This window comes from Scomber japonicus, chromosome 6, assembly GCF_027409825.1.
Source record: "Scomber japonicus isolate fScoJap1 chromosome 6, fScoJap1.pri, whole genome shotgun sequence".
NCBI classification, from domain to species: Eukaryota; Metazoa; Chordata; class Actinopteri; order Scombriformes; family Scombridae; genus Scomber; species Scomber japonicus.
The window spans coordinates 27,266,301-27,287,813 of record NC_070583.1 but is presented as its reverse complement, the minus strand read 5'-3'; the positions used below and the strand labels follow the sequence as shown (position 1 = coordinate 27,287,813).

General features: G+C 41.8%; 1 protein-coding gene across 1 annotated transcript in view; it reads right to left on the bottom strand.

The window, feature by feature from the left end:
• Positions 1 to 8,874, bottom strand: part of npas1 (neuronal PAS domain protein 1) — a 25,672-nt gene extending 16,798 nt beyond the window's left edge. The window contains exons 1-2 of the mRNA XM_053320942.1: positions 8,780 to 8,874; positions 7,055 to 7,293 (exon numbers count right to left, since the gene is read on the bottom strand). Coding sequence (XP_053176917.1) covers positions 7,055 to 7,293; positions 8,780 to 8,874 — 334 coding nt within the window. The remainder of the gene's footprint in view (positions 1 to 7,054; positions 7,294 to 8,779) is intronic.
• Between the last annotated feature and the right edge of the window lie 12,639 nt (positions 8,875 to 21,513).

Genomic DNA, 21,513 nt, shown 5'->3' with positions numbered 1-21,513 from the left:
TCTGTCGTCTTATCCGTCTTTGTCTCTCAAGTTTGGCTCCACTGCCATAGTTTCACCCTTTCAAGCCAGGAGCCTGATCACCTGCCAAGTTGTTTACTATCATCCAAATGTGACGTTTTGGCTGAGAGTGAAAGAGTGACCCTAATCGCAGCGTCCTTCTCTGGCGCAATTATCTTCTCACTCTGACATCCATCCATCCCTCCCTCCTTCCCTCTATCTCTCCTCTATCTCTCTGTCTCTCCTCCGTCGCTCCTGCGCTCCTTTTGCGGTCGAACATAATTTGAGTGCAATTAACTTCCCTTAAAAGCCCCGGCTGCTTTAAACGCTGTGAATTAGAGGGGAGGCAGACACAGGGAGACACGTGAAGAGGTGGGGGGGGGGGGACTGAAGGGAGGTGAGGACGACAGTGGCAATGAAAGAAAAGAGAAGGGAGAGAGAGAGAGGAAGAGAGGGGGAGCGAGCGGAGGTGGAATGAAACTCAATGTCACCAGAGCTGGGGAGGGGAGAGGTGTGTTTGACCTCACTAAGAGAGACAGTAAAACACTTCAGCTGGTCCTGTTGCTGGCGGTGAGTTGTCATTGTACTGTACCTTGTAAAAGACTGTGGGGTTCTCCAGCTACCGTATTGCACCTGTTAAAGGCTCAGTTGCTCCAGATTTGCAGAAAAAGAGAATTTATGCTATCAGAATCTTAACTTAAATAAATCAGCTGGACTGCTTAATTTCAACCTCACAAACTACGGAGGCTTTAAAGGGTAATTCTAATGTATTACAACTTAGGTCTTTTTTAGCAAATATAATATATCGACATGGCTAATAATATCAGCCAATTGTGATGTGATTCAGTTAATCAGAGATACCAACAGACATGCTGGATGATAAGTAACAATAAATTGCAGTGGAAATGACAAAGATAAGTTTGAGGCAGCTTAGAAATAATGTGTCCTTTACATTACAGGAAACAAGTGTTTATTTTTCAACTGAATAATGTCCTGCTCAGTACTGTATGTATCCTGCTTCCACTTCTTTAATAAGTACATTTAAAAAGATCCTTATGAAAAATGTTTGTTTATCTTATGTGTTTTATTAAATAATTAAAATAGACCAATATCTAATTATATCTCAAATATCAATATTAAAATTGGTGTAAAAACTCCTGCAGCAGCCAGGCTCATAAAAATGCGAGCAGTCAGACGATCAGAGGTTTTAATGAGCAACCTAAAAGCAGCTGAAAATCATGTTTTTGCTGACCTCCACTGTTTCCACTTCTCACTTTGCTGCAGTGATGTAGATGTGTACTCCAAGATGTGTCAGTACACAGTGACATCATTGCTGGGTGTGGCTACAGGTGCAAGAGAGCACATGTCTGACTATACACAAACACACCTAGCATCATGGTCAGATGTGTAAAAGACTTGAAACCAGGCAGTGTCAGTGAAAAAGGCAGTGAACTAAAAGTCATTAACATCCATCACAATTTACTGCAATTTTCTTAAGCCCCTTTCACACGAATAGTCTTTCCCTGAAATGTTCTGGAATATTTCCTGCATGGGGTCATGTGTGAATGGGAGCAGGGATCAATATTCAGGGAATTATGTGCCATCCATTTCCCACTTTAAGATCTAGTTACATTTCAGGGAAAATCCCAGTACAGATGTGTTGTGAATAAAATCAGTATTATTGCAGTGACAAGTCCAGAAAGGGTTATATGTGTCTGATAAAAGATGTGGAGCGAGCAAACCAATCACCAGACTCCACTGATTACATATTTAGATCCATGACTTGTTTGTGGTTGCCTTGCTAATGCTTTTGTGAATTGACACCTCCTCGTCCACCATGTTTCAGTAAATAGTAAGATATGTCTTCTGCTGCATACAGTACACGTACATCCGGCTTTGAGCCATCTTCTTCTGTTGAGTTCTATGGCAGCTGGGATCCATAAATGTTGCATTTCCTGGACTTGCCCCATCTCTTCTGACATTCCTGAATGTAGCTGCATGTGTGAAAAGTGAAAATCACTAACAGTGCTTGAAGTCGTATCCCAGTCATTTACTGAGGTGCCCTCTCTTTCAGCTCTACCCATAGATACAGTGATTTAACTAATCTGGTGAAACTGTTAGCCAGTTCAAAACTTGTGTTTCTTTTCCTGTCAAGCTGCTTTTTAGTGTTGTTGCTGTGCTCCCAGTGTAAGTGGTGAGTTCAGTGTTATCATAACTAATAGAAATGATGGCCACAAAAAAGCAACAAAAATGAAGCCTCAGATGACATAAACTGGAGCTATCTTTTAACAGGACATTTGAAAAAGTATGGAAATATTGAAAAAACAAAACTATCCCCCAAAGCAAAATTTACTCAACACTGAGAGACTTTGAAATATAAATGATTTCAAATAAAAAGGTTTAGTCCTTGAATGCGCTGAGCAAATAGGCGCACACACAAACACAGACACATACCGAATGGGAATGAACATCATGGGTCATTTTACTTTCCCCCCCTTGAGCCTTTCCTTTTCGTTTGCTCCTTCCTTCCATAATCTGTCTCTCTCCTCCTTCTCCCCCCCTCTCCTGCTCTCTCAATCTCTCTCTCTCTCTTTCTCTCTGTGAAGGTCATGCAATTGATTTTCCTCTGTCTATTCATTTTTCAAGACTGGCTTTGAAACGTGGGAAGCAGACAAAAGCCACACTGGCCCCTCCCCTTGGCTCCATCCCTCTCCTTTCCTCCACCCTCCACCTTCCTTCCCTCTCTGCTGCCCCTCGCCCTGTCCAAAAAACCCCGGACAAGAGGGAGTGTGGAGGAATGTAACCACCCCCTCCGCTCTCTTTCCTCACACTCTTCTCCTTCCTCCCCTCTTTCTCTTTTTATTCCTTCAACATTTGTCCTTTTCCCCTGGTCTCCCCTCCTCTCCATCCTGTCCCTTTTCAGCTGGATCTCTGACCACATTCCACTAACGGAATTAAAGTCATGCATCACACTTAAAACCCTGCCAATGCATTGTGGGTACTAGACTTGTCCAAACTGATGTCCAAATTAGCATCGCATTTTCAGCCTTGGTCCCGCTGAGACTGTGTGACCTGCTTGTAAAAATCTCCAAACATTTAATAAAATACTCCAGATATTAGAGCTTAATTTGATGAAAGAAATGCTCAAGATAACTCAGACCGTAGTTTGCGTCTCGAAATTTTTACACGACCTTCACGTAGCCACTGGAAGCTTCTATATATTTACAGCCACGGTTCACAATTGTACAAGACGCGCTTCTCATTGTGGTGTAAGCAGCATACCTCGCATCTGTCTTTCCACCCCACTTCCAAGTTAATGCACAGGACAGCATAGCAACTGTACCTGCATACCTACTTTTCTAAACAGTGGGCATTTTCTATCAAGGCCAAGAAAAGCTCGGAACACAGAGGCAAAACAATTCTTTATGTGTAGCGCACAGTCAAGGCCATGGCTGTGTATAAGTATGCTACTGTATGGATTTCACTCAGAGATTCATATTGTGTAACTCTGCATGGCTGATACAATATCAAAGGATCCCGATGGATTCATCCTTAAGAATATATATTTTCTAACACTATAGCTCACAATGTATGTTTTACACAATATAAGCGCAATGAGCGGGATACTACTACAGTGAACTGTCGCTGATGGCAGATCAGTCATCTATTGATTGTATTGGATATTCAAAACTATATTTTTTTAAATACAAAAAATGCATTTGTACAGCATCACAAGTCCAAAACGTACACATAAAAAAGTATCTAATGCTTTGCGAAATTTTTATGCTGTTACCCAATACCATGCTAAATACTAATTCTATATAATATGTACCATATACTAGTTGTCAAAGTATATGTTATTGCAGTTATGTATACACAAATGTATGTTCTTTACCATTTCGTACTAACAGGACTCACTATATTGTAAGTCAAGATTCATCAAATTGGAATTTAATGTTCATCATCAGTGGTTGAGAAGAGACTGGTCTGAACATCAGCTGTCTGTGAAAACCAGACAAACACTGGTCACAGCATCGTCTGGGAAGCTGTCAAAGTCATCACAAAGAGATTAGAGGAGGTCATGCACATCCAATGACAAAGAGCAGCTTTCACGTGATAACAACGGCATCTCTACAACAACTAAGTCAACTTTATCCACTGATGAAGACAGTGAGATCATGTTGAAAACTTTAGAAAAAGCTTGATTTGAGTTTTTTTCTTCTTTTTTTTTGTTATCTATTTTGCCATAATGTGTAATTCTGTTAAAACTTTTCATAGCTTATCCACTGTAATCAATTATTTTTTAGTTAAGTTAAGTGTATATAACTCATGTTCCTCATGTAAGAGGTGTATTTCAGTTATTCAGTTTTGTTCTTCCATTAATTTGGGGGGACTTTGAAAAGAATGGTGAAGATCAAGTATGGGAATCCTACATTTCTCAATATTGTCTTCCAAACTCCACACTCCCTTTGTGTAACTCAAACTAGACATTATTTACTAACATTCATGTGTAAAATTACCTGATTGGCCCTTTATGGATTTTGAGAAAAAGTGCCAAAATTTGGGTATATTGGCACCACTATCTATACCCAGCCCAATTTATTAAACTATTTAAACCATTATGTCTTATCTGGTCTGTGCCGTGCACATTGTTGTAGACAGAGCCACACACAGTCACTCACAAACATGCTATTAACACAACTGTTTTTTGCTCACATTTCCTCCAATTAGACAAGAACAGGCACACACTCACAGAGACACGCAAACACACATCTGTAATTGTACTGTAGCTGCATCGTTTCCCCTCAGTAATAGTAGCAATTAGACAGGCTGTATAATTACACTGTCCTCATTATATAGTTAATTTCTGTAATTACAAATCGCACCAATAGTTTCCTCCCTCTTTGTGTATCATCTATTTCTCTCGCTTTCTCTGGCTTACACACACAAACACACACACACACACACACACACACACACACACACACACACACACACACACACACACACACACACACACACACACACACACACACACACACACACACACAAATGCTGAGCAGAGAATAGATCATAGGCAGTGCTTCCTCAAACATGTAAGTGAAAAAATGTAACCTTCAATAAAATCATGTGTTTTTGGGGTCAGTAAATAGTAAACAGGCTAATCCTTCCCTAAATTTACTGCTGGCTATTGTGCACCCCACACTGCATACTGTAAAAGTTAAAATAATGAAAATGCTTATTTCAGCAGTCCAGCGATTGAAAAGAAAGCCACACACCATGTTCCCCCAAAGTTAGCAACAACCTCACTTAAAGTACACTGACCTTTGAAGTGGACCAAGGAAACTATGATTCAGTAATTTTTATAATGAATTGGCACTTCTTATGCATGTGATTGAGGTTAGTAACAGACTGTTGTTAGTAAATTAAGTAAACTGTGTATCTTTTTTAAATGAACTCTGAGCCTGTCAGCTAACATTATGTTGAGAGCAGGACACCAGACAAATGGGATTAAAGCCCAGGTCCTGATTTTATCATGACAGGGATTTCTACATTCATAATTACGATTAATCATTGTTAACAGTTTTTCTAAAAGTTTCTGACAGCCATGGAATGTCTTTGTTGTTTTATAGCTACAGGCTAGTTTAGTTGTTAACCTAGCAACGCACAATTAAGAATCAAAGGGATCTGTAAATGACAATAACAATTAACAACTAACAATTTTTATTTATACTAAACTCATGGGCCCTATAAAGTATGCCTAATAATCATTGGATACTTTTTGGAGACAATAGCAAATATACAAATATGCACATTTGGAAAAAATCAGTCAATATTAATCAAATGTCATAGGATGCAGATGGGTTAGAACAATAGAACTGGTGCCAAAATCAGGCACTAAGCAGAGCATTAGAGCGCTGCTATTATGACGTAATGACATTTCCTTCTTTTATAGTTTCCTTGAGGTGGACCAGCCTTTCTCATTTTAGTAACAATCTCTGGGCGTGTGTAGCATTTTTTCTGAGTGCCAATGTCTTTTTTCAGTTGTTCCCAGTGAGGAGACAATGTATGCAGTCGCCTAGAGAAAACCCAGCATTGTTTTTTCAGAACGCTCAGACTTTTTTGTGCAGCCACTCTGAGTATTTGTAGTTGAAATCTGAACTTTTCAGAAAGAGGCTAGTGTCAGCACTGTGGTTCTTTTTAAGACAACCAATCAGATTCCGTCATGCACCCACACCCTCCTTGCTCTACAGCTGTCAGATTGAGCTGTGACAGCAGGGACATCACCATTATTAAGCTCATCCATACAAAGTATGAGGGCAAGCATCCTCCAGTAAGTGCTCATGGTGAAAAAAACAATAAAAAGCAGAGGAGTGATGTCTATCATACGACGGCGGTTAGAGTGGTGATATGCTGTCATAGAAATTGTCAAGATATTGGAAACACAAGCCCTCAGCAGCTCCTCCGAGTTGTCCTCGGCAGCCAACGCCAATCTAGACTAGTGATTGTAGCTGTTTCTGGACTTAATCCAAGAGGTTAGGTGGTGTAGAAATGCAGGAATTTTTTGAATTACTTAGGGAGGCATTCTCAAAAACATAACTAGGCACCCATGCGTGTAGGCGTGGTTTAGCATATGTTCACATACACAAGTTATTAAAGTCAGTAATAGAGAACTGGATAATTGTCCTGATCCGAACTGAATTTTTGTGGTGTTGGGTGTCAATGTGGGCAGATCAGACAGCCGAGAATTGCTTCTTTAAAGCAAGCTAAAGTTTTCAGTGGTTTGTGTTCATTGGCAACAAACATTAACACATTCATCTCTGCTGAAATGCATGTATAATCAACAGAGAAATTATGCACAGCAACCATGCTACATTTATCTCGACATACTTGCATACTGATCAGGATTTTTAAAATGACCGTGGTCATGAGATAGAGTGCATTCTCTGCTGGTCTGTAAAAAATAGATTTATTTTTTATCTACAGTGAATTTAGGTGAATCAGTGCAGTTCGTAATTTTTTTAATGTTTTCTTTTGGGCATGGCTTTTTACTCACCTTTGCTGCAGTTGCTGTCTCCTTCCAGCAGAGGGCTCCAGGGCGGGTCTCCCTGGCTGGCAAAGATGCGCATATGCAGGTAACTGATGGTCAGCCGGATGACCGAGGCTTTGTCCAGCTGGCTGGTGATGGCCCCGGGCAGAGGCAGCATCTTGGCCAGCTCAAAGAACTCGAAATTCTCCTTCCCCCGCCGCGAACGAGCTGCATTGCGAGACTTCTCTTTACGCAGGTTCTGAAGACTGAGAGGTGAACAGGGAGGATGTATTACGAGTGGAAAAGACAAAGGGTGTGGAGAAAATGGAAGTAATAGATACAATAGATTAAAGCAAAGAGGAGAAGAAAGAAAAGGGCAAAGAAACAGTATGAATCAGCACTGTGTAAGATGAAAGTGGTGAGGGTATCACATAATAGCCATTTAGTGACCACCTGTTGATTGATCTATGCTCTGTATAAATGACCTGAGCATCAATCTTGAAAAACTCATTTCATAAATACATATAATGGTAATGGCTCCTGCAATTCAAGTGAAACAATCTCAATTCTGACCCATCACTTGCAGATTGGCCTGGTAATTACAGACAAACTCCCTTCTTCTATCTGGCTGAGCAGAGTCCTAATAATGCCATTTGCTCCAAAATCCATATGTGAACACAGAGACATACAGACACACACACATCCACCCACCCACCCACCACATACACACACACATACACAATGTCTCTGCCTATCTCTCACGCCCTAGCCCCCCCCGTCTCTCTCCCTCGCCTTCCCTCTCTCTCTCATCTGGTCCCGGGCTAGTGAGCTGAAGCCGTGATTGAGGGATCAATAGGAGAGGGAGGGGCAGAGTGACAGAGGGGGGCCGGGGCTCAGGTAGCCTGTCTCTCTGATTGGGTATTGACTCTCCTCAATGGGGCCTGAGTGGTGGAATTATGTTGTCACAGCCACTTCACAATTTGTGTCGGTGCTGCGGAATAATAAAGTGTGTGTGTGCGTGTGTGCGTTTGTGGGATTGGAGCAGCATTTCTACCCTCGTGTCTGTGTTGTTGATTTTCATCCTAAGATAGACCGCCAGTATTGTATGTGTTTGTGTGTGTGAGCGAGAAAGAAAGAGAAAGAATGTAAAGAAGCACATAGCATGTGTACATATGTTTACATCTTAATCAGCTGACACAGCTGTTGTATTTCTCCTTGCTATTCTCTAATAAGTATAAACAGTGTGTTTTTCTGTGTGTGTGGGTGTGTGTGTGTGTGTGTGTGTGTGTGTGTGTGTTGTGGACTCATGCTGCCAGCCTCTGTAACATCTCATTATTATACTGCCTCGACCCTAGCCACCGAGAACAATCAATACACACACATTGATTCTGCTTAGTTTTTATATCCGCCTGTAAATGACTGCCCATTAATAATTCCAGCCAAATTTACTTAATCTCCCACTAAGGGGAGGGGGGTTCACGGGTCTGACAGGATTGGCAGGTGAGCAACAATACAGGTTATGTGTGGCAGCAAGGAGAACAGACTTATGTCTTCTGGATTGTGTTTCATTGATAGGGAATTCTTTTTCAGGCTGTCAGTGTGTACAAGGGTGTTAATGTATGGATTTCACCTTGCTCAGATTAATTCATGGGCATGCACCCAGGCTTATACAGTATCAGCCTGTGTGTGTGTGTGTGTGTGTGTGTGTGTGTGTGTGTGTGTGCGTGCGTGCGTGCGTGCGTTGTGTCTCACCAGGGCAGGGTGGGAGGCTTGGCCAACAGTCCTTGCAAGAAATCCCACTCCACACTCACACACTTCCCCTCACTGACAAACGGCATGGTTGCCATCCTTCTCCCAATCACGTGCCGACGCCGCTATTAACGAAGGCTCTGATTGGCTGAGGATGTGACAGACTCACACCTAGAGATCCATAAGAGAGGGTACAAGAGAGAGAAAGGGGAAAAAAGAGTTGGTGTATTAAGAAAGGTAAGCTTGTAATTCACAGAAAATCACCAATGCATGTCAATATGTTTCCATCACATTCATTTTTCAACAAACTATACTTTTTACACCAAGCCTGGAGTGAGCAAGAAGAGGGTTTTTTTTTCAAATATAAGAAAAATGAAATGAACATTTTATCTCCAATTGCAGTTTCCATTCAGTCTTTTTAATTTGAGTTATTATAATTTGCATTAAAATGCTTGGATGAAAACTCATCTTATGATTTCTTACTTCATCTCTCTGAAAAATTGCATTTCTGAGAAAGCTCATCGAGGTTGGAGGACTTAATTCTGCAGTGAAAGTGTGGGAAGGGAAGAAAAGAAAGAAAGAAAGAAAGAAAGAAAGAAAGAAAGAAAGAAAGAAAGAAAGAAAGAAAGAAAGAATGAAAGAAAGAAAAAAAGAGGTAAGCTTGAGAGAGAGCAATTAGGTACTGTATGTACTTCCTCACTTAAAGGTCAGGGGCTGTTCCCAAGGTAATAGACATGAGACAAAACACTGAGCCTCCTTTGAAGTCACAATTAAACTGAAAATCACAGCTCTCCAAATGTCTGCTCTCATCCCTGAGAGAATATTCAGACTCGGTTGTGACTGGAGTTCGAAGCAAACATCTCCAAAGAAGAGACACATGCAGTCTGCTGCTTATTCTCCCACATCTATTGCTGCCTTCTGCCTGTCTACCAACACTGTACCTCCAGTAGAGGAAGTTGCCAATATTCTTCCTCGTCCTCAAACAGATCTCCGTTCCTCACCCATCTCCATCCCCTCTGTGCTGTGTTGACATTTAAAGGGCTAGTGTGGCCCCAAGCACTGTGGTGTCATGCCCTTGGGCCTGAGATGCCCTCTCTCTCTCTCTTTCACTCTCTCTGTCTCCCTCTCTCTCTCTGTCTTTTTGCCTCTCGCTCCCTGACTCTCTCTTTCTTTGGCCTGCCTGGGTCAGCACAATCAAGTCGGAAGAGCTTTGCCAGGGCAGTGGAAAATGGATTATGTCTCGAGTTTGAGCATGGCTATTCTGACCTTGGCTAAGAGGGGTCAGCAGAAGCCAGGCAGGTTTGGCAGATATCATTTCACAAATCTAGAGTTAAAACAGCCCAACATAAAATGTATGAAACATTTTTGAACCAATTTCAAAGGCAATTGAAATTGAATCCATTCAACAGTTAAAGGATTCATTGTGGAAAGAAGCGATTTGATTATTCATACACCTTCAGTAGTTTTATTCTGTATTTAGGCAGTCATAGTTAATCAAAAATGTTAGCAATAGATAGATTGACCTCAGTAGAAACTGTAGAAGTGGAGATACTATAAATATGTGGGCTACCTATATCCCCTTCAACCATAATGTCCACTAAACAAGACTATCTACATTCATGCTAGCAGCAATGCGAGGCGTACACAAAATATTGCTTTGAGCTAAATGTCAGCATGCTAACAGGCTCACAATGACAATGCTAACGAGCGGATGTTTAGCAGCCGCCCATGGTCATCATCTTAGTTTAGCATGTTAGTATGTTAACATTTGCTAATCGGCTCTAAACACAAAGCTCAGCTAAGGCTAGTGGGAATGTCATTAGTTTTTACAAGTACTATAATATATAAACAAACTGATGAGGGGCTAGATGAAAAGTCGGGACCATAAAAGTTAGCAGGCTTCATCCTCTGGGGAACATAAATGCCATAGAAATCCATCAAATAAGTTGAGATATTTCCACCTTGAACACAGTGATGGATTAAGGTGGCTGCAATACTAAAATGGCTGCACATATTACTTTAAAGTTGACTGCCATATATTTAAGTCAGTAAGTTGGTAATTTAATAAATCTACTTAATATTCCAGACGTGGATTTAACCTCTTCCCAGGACATTTAAATTGGCAGAATATTGTGTGATCATTTGACTATAGGAAACCTATATCTTTTCCCTTCAAGCTTCCAGCCTGCAACATTGACAGTCCTCGTTTCAGAGAGTCTGGCGAAGGGAAGACAGGGTCGAGCTGAGGGCAGTGCACCTCTGTCTAACAACTTCACCTTTGTCACCTTCTCTATCTCACCTGGATAAATGCCCTACATGCCAAATTACTGTAGGTTGTGTACAGTAGAGATCAAAAGGAGACACAGACGGGAAACAATTTACTCTCAAATTTTCACTGCCTTGCAAACACACACACACACATACACACTTTCTCTATCCCTTACCTGTATGTTTATCTCTTCATTGACCCTATCTGTGCTTATCTAATCTTTTCCTCCATCGTTCTGTCTCTAACAATCTCTCCATCTCTCTGCGTCTCCCTCTATCTGGGCAGACACAGGGGCGTAATGGACAGGGGCCTCCACAGTAATTATTCAATCAGCCTCATAACCTTGTCGCAGGTTGGGCGGCCCATTAATGCACTCACCCAAATGGACCCTGCCACTTTGACTGCTAATGCTCCAGCTAGCTAGCAGCACAACAGTCTGAATGTCAGACGTGTCATCTCAGACACGGAGCGTGGAACAATTCGCTCAATAGAAGTGAGTTGGCTTATTCTGTAATGGCACAGTGGGAAATATATGGAAAAGGAAAGTGTGACTTCAGAGAGCACTCAGAGTAAAAAATATATTGTGCCCACAGCTGTAGAGATCAACCTGTATCAAGTGTGACCGCAGGTGTTCACAATGTGTTGCTGCAGTGCTAAATATTCATAAGGGTGGTGTATGTGTGTATATACATGCGAGTGTGTGTTTTAGACCCCTACCCTATAGAGCCATGCTCTGTTGGCACAATCTCAACAGCAACAGAGAGGAGGGCACTGCGGTGAGCGTTCACAGCCGCTGTTTGCCGTGCATTTTCTCTGGCTGCTCACTTGGCTCCCGCTCTGTTTATTTTCAGCGGGGACGTTTAATTAGGGCCTCCAGCTGTCAGAGGTTCGTTAGCGTGCCCCTCCTCTCCCTGAGCCGTCCCTCCCCGTAGGGAGTCAGAGGCATCAGGCAAATGAACACATTTAAGTCAAACAGCACGCAGACAGACAATAGCCCCACCGCCATGCCACCAGCTCCCCTAGGTAGAGACATGGTTGTTTTATGCCTCATCTCCCCAACCCCTGGGGCCCAATACAGAGCCTGGCCAAGACTGTCAATGTGGAGGCAGAGGAGCTCTCATAGCCCACTGGACACGGCATGCATGCTGCAATCATGAAAAGGTAAAGAGCAGGACCAAGACCTATACAGGTTTATAACAAAAAGAATAATAAAATAGCACAGGATTTGAGGATTATCATTATTATTATTTTTTATATCTTCTTAAGATTTAGAAGGATTTGTGAGCTTGAAATTTCCTTTTCACTGGAAAAAGGAATACAGTCAATAAGGCTGTTATCGTGCATAAATGTTGACATTTTGGTGGTCTAGTGGTTAGGAAGTGTGCTATATACTCTGATCGAAACATCTGTCATTAATTTCTAGTCAGGGACCTTTGTTACTTGACATTCCCCCTCTTTCTCTCTCCTTGTTTCCTGTCACCTCTCAATTGTGCTCTGAGGAATAAAGGCTGAAAATACTAAAAGAAAGTTGACATTTTTCAAATAAAAGGTTTTCCCCTGAACACAAATGTATATAGCACTCATTCTAGTCAATTTGAAGTGCTTTCTCAAATAAATGTTTACTGAGAGCAGTTTTAGACAGCTCTTCTCTCTTTCTCCAACCCCCACTCTACTTTAATTATCCCCCAACTTAAGGTAAAACTGGAGCGCACATACAACAGCGGTGTAAGATATTCTTGTGAATAATATTTTATCAAATAGAGAACATTCAATATCATGGAAGATGTAGAAAACATGGTTGAAAATAACATGAACAGAATACTTGATGTAGCTAGTTTTCTATCTTGCCTTTCATGTTGTTGAGTAGTTGTAAATGAGTGTCTGGAGTGTCTGGGGAGATGAAGTTTGGTATTCTGGTTGGAGGGCTGAAAACTACTTATCATGCATTACGGCCCTGGTTGGACCTCAGGATTTGGAAGTCAAAAGACTTTTTAATGTACAATTTTTCAGCCTCTGATCAATCGACAGCTGCTGGACATGAAGATCTCTCCCCCTCTCTCTCTCAGTATTCCATATTCTGACTTGCTCGGCATTCTGCTTCCGTATCGGAGCGCCGGGTGCGGTTGACCTTGACGACTCTGGATCATTCCCAACCCAAGGTTCTCTCTAACTCTCAAGGGCCCTGGCGTCCCCCTCCTCTTCTCTCCCTCCTCCTCCCCCTTCATTTCTACCATCTCCCCCCTTACTCTAACCCCCTCTTTGCTCCTCCCTGGCCCCTGCCTGGGTCATTAATTATCTAATGGAATCAATACAGCGTTAGATTGGACCAGCGTGACCCCGCCCGCCCCCAGGTATCTCTGCGGTGATCAGGAGGAAGAGGAGGGTTCAAGAAGGGTGTAAAGGAATGATGATAACAGCTGTACAACCGTACAGTCACAGCGCGACCATCCCTAAACTGGGAGAATACAGAATAAAGAGATCAGCAATAAATAAATGATTAGAAAGGGGGAGTGGAGGGTGGAGACAAGATGGGGGATGGAGAGAGCATAAGTAGAGGGAGATTGGGAGGCAAATCAGGCAGTAAGAAAGAGAGAGGGGGGAGAGAAATGATGGACGGATGAAGACATAGATGAAAAAAAGGAGAGAGAAAGAGATTTGCTAATGTTCACCCTTGGTAATCAATATCTTTCTCCTCCTCCTCCTCTTTTATTACAGAGGGCTTTGGTGAGCTGTGCTTTGATGTCCACTCCTCACAGGCGTGGCGCTACGCAGAATCCAATCCATGCCTGTCATAATTAACATCTACCTTGGTGTGTATATATATTTATTTATATATACAAAAAAAAGAATGCTCCACATCACCTGCATGGTATTAAATATCAAGTTGAAATGATCAGTGCACAGGATTCCACAATATATCTGCTTAAAAATGTTCGATTCTCTCCAGTGATTTTCCTCAAATAAACTGGATGTCATTCTGAGCCAACATTGAAAGTGATGAAAAGCATTTAAGCTGCATGACAAGTTTAATATCTTGAAGGATGCAGACTTTATTCCATAAGCTGCAACAACGTGCCTACTTCAGATCTTTACGGACTAACATGGTAACATCTTATTTATCGCGTCCGGAGACACCGGATATACAAACTCATCCAAACAAAGTGCATTTACTAAAAATAAAATGTATATGCTTTTATAAAATATGTAATGCCAATATCAGAAGTAATAAAAGTAACACAATGCTCTGTGGTTAGTGTGTCCCGTTACTAAAAGTACACTTGGTATAAAGACACACAGGATCAACAGGAGAAGTTATAGTATAATATAAGGTCAATTTAAACTTCAAAATTATAAACTAAATAAGCCAAACATTTAAATGGTTGACTAGTGAAATTAGAATGTAAAATTGTAAAATGTAAATTGAATTTGTAAAGTCAAAAAAGTCTGTGACTCTTATGAATATCTGTGCTGGAAAGGGGTGCAATCTATGCTGGAGTTAAATACCATGACCCCAGTATAAAAGGACTTGCAAGAGGACAAAAGGGACAACAACAGAGTCAGGCGATCACTAATAATATTCATATACAGTACTTCTGGTTTTCAAATATTTCTAAAAATTGTAAAAAGTTATTGGCAAACAGTAAAGGTAGAAGGGAGACGGAAACTTCTTCCTCTGACTATGGAAGAGTCAGCTAAGTGGATGCAGCTCTCTATAAGACTGAAGATGGTAAATCCACTCCCGCAGGCAGAGACCACATCAGCACTGACCTCCAAATAACCACAGGCCAAAGCGCACAGCGCACAGGGTCACTCAATCTCTGACATGCACTCACACACATACAGGAGATGAAAGCACTCTCTCATTCTGCACACTAGCACAGAGAAGTCCACATGCTAATACAGACACATCAATTAGCGTGGTGCACATGTCAAAGTTCAGAACAGTGTCAAACTCTTGATAACAGTTGCACAAGTTGTGTAGGTGTCTTGCAGCACTCTGGGGAAACCAGAATACCCACTGGCCTCATATTATATTCCCACACACTGCTTGCAGCTCATCACTGTGTTTGAATATTTCCAGATATACTGGAGCATTCATTTATGTAACTTCTGCTTCATGTCATGGTATAAATTAGATATTGAGAGAGGAAATATGAACAGGAACACAGACATAAAAGAGTGACAGTAAGGAAGAGCATCACTTAATCTGATATTCAGTTTAGAAGGTGAAAGGATGCCTATGTATCGTGCATATATCGTGTGCACGTCACTAAGTAACTCCATGTGTGTGTGAGTGTGTGTGTGTGTATGTGTTTGCGCAGGCTGGTGGATCCCTTCAGGCCGGTGTCTGAATGACAGCGGGGGTTATGTAAGGAGCCACAGCGGGGCCGAAGTGGACAGTCCGACCGGAGATCAGGTCAGCAGAGTGTGACACTAAACACATCTCCCTGACACTGCACTGACACCCTCTGTCACAGACTCACACACTGTCTGTCAACGCTCCTCACACACACACACACATGCACGCACACACGGCGAGAGCAGGAAGTGTGTGAGCGGCTGTCTGTCAACACACCAGACACTGACCACCTTAGTGTGTGTGCGCGAAAGAGAGCAACAGAGAGAGACAAAAATATCAAGAGAGAAACAGAAAGAGGAAGAGAGAGAGTGAGTTGAGGTGTCCGTCTACTTGCAAACTTGTCAATGAGTCATGAAAAAATTCTGCTTCTGTTTACCAAGCAAGAAAAAATCTAAATGAAGCAATATGAGAAGAATCTTGGTACTTTTCCTTTTTTGTATCCCCCAAATTCCAAGTTCATTTTACAAAAAGTAGGAGCAAAGAAGACTAGACCTCACAACATCATCAGAAACACATAGCGCTTATTTCTGATGAACAAAAAAATAAAAGTAATGCTCATTAACAGTAAATAGACTTTAGAACAGTTCAAACTACCGATCATTCAATTTCCTTCAGTTTTTTTCTGTCTGCAGTCGCTGAACGGGACATTTCGTTGCAAACATTTTCACTTTCATAAAGCAATGCAAGTCAGGGTCTGTCACACAGTTGCCTGCTGGCATGAACCACAACCCCTTAAATCCCAGCCAAAGAAGAAGCCTTCATCTGGATCTAATAAAAAAGGCCTAAAGGTAGGTCACGACCAAAGCGTCCTGCACATGCAAGAACTGAAACGGATGGAGAGGCTTAGTGGCTCAGTGGGCCGGGGCACAAACTGTACCATGCACAAATGCGATGACACGGGTCTGTTTCATGTCAGTATCGCTATTCAATCTTTACTCAAGCTCTCAATGCCGACAGTAAGTCAAATTTTTAAATTTTGGAGCTAAAAAAACTGCTAAAAAAGCTACTTTTTACCAACAGTAACATTTTGACACCTCATCCTGACATGCCTGAAAGAGTTATTCCATACTGCAGGTAGTTATTTGGTGTGAATTTATGTGAAGCACCTGCCATCTCAGCAGGTGTGTGTGCAAATGAATACTGTTGGGGTTATACAAAACACACTACAATTTAAAGCAAACAAACAACACAGGTTTCGTGGCAACATTCAGGGAGAGTATGTGAAACACACAAACATAATTATATTTAATTTAAACATATATATGCATATATAGATGGATGCATATCTGCAGGAAATCTTACAGACCATTATGAACAAATATGCTGAACACGCTCTCACATTTGCACATTCACGTACACTTTTTCCCATGGTGAAAAAGTATTCTAACTTTTACTTCGGGTGACAAGCTTCCAAACACAATAACAGCAAATTATGACAAAAAAAGAAAAAAAGAAGCCTGAAAACCTGAAATTACTATGTGATGGTTTGATGTTATTTACTTTACAGAAGCAGTGAACACTCTGCGTTTGTCACAGTCATTCTGCCAATTTGGACCACCTGCTGCAAACACCCTGAAGGCACCGAATGTTACTGAGTCAGTAAACTGTGACCAATTCTGCCTCTGCAGGTGGAGACGGACACGCAGCCGCTCACTCCCTGCTTCAATATCTCAAACTCCAGCGCGCGCGTGCGCACACACACACACACACACACACACACACACACACACACACACACACACACACACACACACACACACACAATTTATCTGAAAGTGGTGGGCCACTGTTACTGAGGTCATTTAGCAGAGCAAAAAAAGGCAATTATTTGGCTTATCTGAAACACAAAGATTAGAATATTAGTACTGAAATTGTTAATCAAAAATTTAATGAATGAAATTCACCCAAAAGTTTGTGCTAAAAAGCAGTAAGCCACATTTGTGCTTTCAAGAGTGAGCCAACATTTAGATTAATTATCAGATGGCATGAAACATTCATGAATATCTACTTTTGTGTAAAACAATATACTTTCTTTAATCAAAATGTGTTACACTTTATCACATGGTTTAAAAAAAGCCCCTGATATGTTGAGAAGCATTCAGTTTTAAAATACAATTACATTATTTTATTCTAACTTTGTCATTTATTCATTGTAAGAAAAATAAATAACTTTCCACTAATTGCTGCTGTATCAATTTAGTCAGATAAAAGTAATAGCTGTGTAACATTTCTCTTCTGTCCGAAATGAGACATAGTAAAAACTTGTCACAGCTTCATACATGAAGATTTTTTTTATCTCAGAGGAAGAAAATTCTATGTCAGGTGGAGATTTAAGAAACTACAATAAAATAGTCTTTCACAAGATTTAACCTTTATAAACTTTTTTTTTTAAAGGCGTGAGAACAGATTAACAGACATAAATTTATCCAGCAGTACAAATCTGATAAAAGGCGACAACTTTATGAGTGTTTGTGTCTGGTGAAAAGATTTAGACCAAGAGAGTGAGAAAGTGTGTGTACATACAAGCATGCATGTGTGTGTGCATGTGTGTGTGTGTGTGTGCTGAGCATAAGTTGTTAGATCCATTATCTACTCACCTGACGGGCATTTCCAGCGTTCAGTCTGCTGCTGTTGATCTGATCCACTTTGTCTCTCTCCTCCTCTTCTTCCTCCTCCTCTTCTTCTCCTCCTCTCCGGTGCCCCTGCTCTGCCCTGGTGGTGCCCCCCCCCTCCACCTCCACCACCACCTCGATCTTAAACACAGCAAACAAACACTGTGTGTGTGAGCCAAGGGGGCTGGGACAGGGGCAGCGTCAATCCCCTCACTTTCACAAAAGCCGTGGCCACGCAGCCGGACACATCGTGGACTCCCGTTGCAAGTATGTGTGTGTGTGTGTGTGTGTGTGTGTGTGTGTGAAAGAGAAAGAGTGTGTGTGTGTATGTGTGTGTGTGTGAGTGTTTGTGTGTGTGTCAGTGGAGCTAGCTGATGTAGCTCTCCTTGGCTCTCAGACTCACTTCACTAACACTCTGCTCCGCTGCTTCTTGGAGATGGACTCAGATTAGGACACAGCCAGTGTGAGAATCTCTTTCTCGCTCTCTCTCTCTCTCTCTCTCTGGCTCTCTCTCCAGCCGGCATGCTCCCTCCCACCCTTCCTCTCTCCCGCTCACTCATTCACTCTCCTCGCTGAGCTTCTTTCTTTTCATTTCCTCTTGGGAAAGCCATGCACACCAGTTGTCTCTGGCTTCAGCTGCTCCCTCTCTCTCTCTCCCTCTCTCTCTCTCTCTCTCTCTCTCTCTCTCTCTCTCTCCCTCTCTCTCTCTCTCTCTCTCTCTCTCTCTCTCTCTCTCTCTCTCTCTCAGTCACTAGTAAATATAAAAGGCATGCTTGTACAGCCCCTCGCCTCAGTCTCTCTCTGGCTCTACCTCCCTAGCTCGCTGTGTCTCATGCTTTCGTTTACCCCCACCTCCCTGTGCCCCCCTTCACTTTCTTTCTCACTGTCAAAGCTGCCTTTCAAATGCTGATTAGCAGCCGGAGTAAAAGAAGGAGAGAGCGAGAGAGAGAGAGAGAGAGAGAGAGAGCGAGAGAGAGAGGGAGAGAGAGAGAGAGAGAGAGAGAGAGAGAGAGAGAGAGAGGCTGGCTGAAACAAGTGGGAGATTCCATCACATCCAAATGTATTGTAAACTGTGACTCCTGTCCCATACAAACACACACCCCTAAACATACAAACTTGTTTATGTCACTTATGAGGACATTGCTTTGACTTACATTAATTCCTGGACACTTACCCAAACCTAACCACGTCTAAATAACAAGTGTTTCTCAAAACTCTTCTAAAACATCCCATCTACCAGTAGTCAGATATTGTTTGTCACTGCATGCCCAAAATCTTTACTAAAATGACTAACTGAAAAAATGAATGAGATGTTTTTATGATTTTGACACCACTATTGTTAAGGTTTATTTAGATTTAAGCACAACAGTTACTTGGTAAAGGTTAGGACAAGATTATGATCAAGGTTAAAGGAGACTAATGTTACTGTCATGTCAGTTACTCAACTTGTTCACCAAGTCCATAAACTATAATATTGTCACACTACCTTCACTTTTGCTTCTGATACATTTAAGACATCCTTCCCATGGCCACAAGAGGTCCTTGTCAGGTAAACTTGAACACAGGTCATTTTTAGGCATTTTAACAAAGACTGCATTCATTCTTCCTGTGGGAACTGAATGTTTTTCCCTAAATGAGAGGTGAGTCTTTATAATGTGACCGTGTTGAAACGTGAGTAATACAAGTGCACTTCTACAAACGACCCCACATCACACATACTGTACAAGTGAGCAGCTGCAAGTCAATCAGCTGGGACAGGAGGGAGGGGACCTGAACACACGCTGACAGACTCACACACTCTACCTATTAGCTATCCACACAACAACACTGAAGCAAAGAATTCAGCTCCCTCATTTAAGCAAAAGTAGCAATAAAACTTCATTGCAAATAATAGTCCTACATCTAAAATCATATTTAAAAGTAACATTATATCATCAGTAAAATACACCTACAATAAAATAACTCATGCAGCCTCTGTGAGTGTTAGGGTTAGGGTATTATTTTACACTACATTTTACATTACTGGATCTCAAATATCAATCCACAAAGTCACTGCAAAGTAACTATAACTAAAAAAACTAAAACATTTCTGGACATGTATCAACATAAATCAGCATCATTGGTGATTATGACCACTGCCATCAGATAATTATAAAAGACCTAAAAGGCCATTTCATAAGATTATTGCTTAAACCAATGGATAAATCATTTGACATGATTTAAGGGGTCTACAGAGACCACCAGACAAGTTGCTGACATATCTTGAAACACTAAGTAATCCTCTGATGTTAATACATGAGCTGTGGCCTTTAACAAAGCCTTTTTGGTCTTCTTCAATTAGCAAGAAAGCTTTCCAGGTTTTTCAGGTGAGTTGCCAGAACTTTGGATATCATTTCATATCAGACCCATCTCACTGAGATAAAAAAGCGTTAACCTAAATGTTGGTCTCCCATAGTGAGATGTTTTGTGGGTGTGTAGTGGTTTCTGTTAATAAATATTTTAAGTCTTTATAGAATTTACAAGTTAGACCAGCAAAAGTCTGGAGCCTTCCCATTCTGAAGTAGCATATAAATAGTATAAAATGGGAAAACTCAAGTAAATTACAAGTACCTCAAAACTCAAAGTGTCTGAGTAAATCTGCTATGTATGTACTGTATGAACAACAATGTACTGACACAAAACTGCATGCACGTACACAAACAACACATGCGATTGAAGACGCGCGCACACACACACACACACACACACACGAATGTGTATACGTGAACAAATAATCACACTCAGAGACTCACTCAAGTACTCTCTCTCCCACCAATCTCCCTCCCGCCTCCCCCCTCTCCTCTGTTCGTTCCCCTTGCCCTCAAACACTACTCAGAATATTGATACATCACCCCCTCCTCCTTTTTCTCTCTCTCTCTCCGTCTCTCTCTCTCCCTCCATCACTCACTTTCTCTACTGAATACTGATAGGCTGTCTACTCCGTGGTCTGAGTTTCAAATCTCTCCCTCCCTCACACTCCCTCTGTCGCTGCACCCGCTACAAAAAACAGCAACATAAAGGAGGAAATAGAAGAAGTTAATGCACTGAGGTAGACATAAATTCACTTAAGTACCATTTCAGATTATGTCAAGCCAAAAATGGGCTTAACATTGTGTGAAGGAGGGGAGGAGGGGGACAGAGGAGGGGGGGGGGGGGTGCTGCTTTGGTTGGCTGTCTTGCCAGCGGAAACTGGCCGAGCGGCTCGCAGCACTGTAGTGAACGGGCGGCCGGCAACAAAAGGGAAAAGACGTGTGAAAAGTTCAGGCAAATGAAGACGCATTCAATGTTTTTGTCCGACTCCCACCCTCCCGCCTCATTGTTGGGCATGTCGGCTATGGCGCGGCCGAGGGGGAGAAGAAGGGAGTGAATGAGGTCGTCAAAGAGTCCCAGTGAGCCCCCTCCACTTCACACACACACCCAGACATGCACACACACACTAACACACACACACACACAC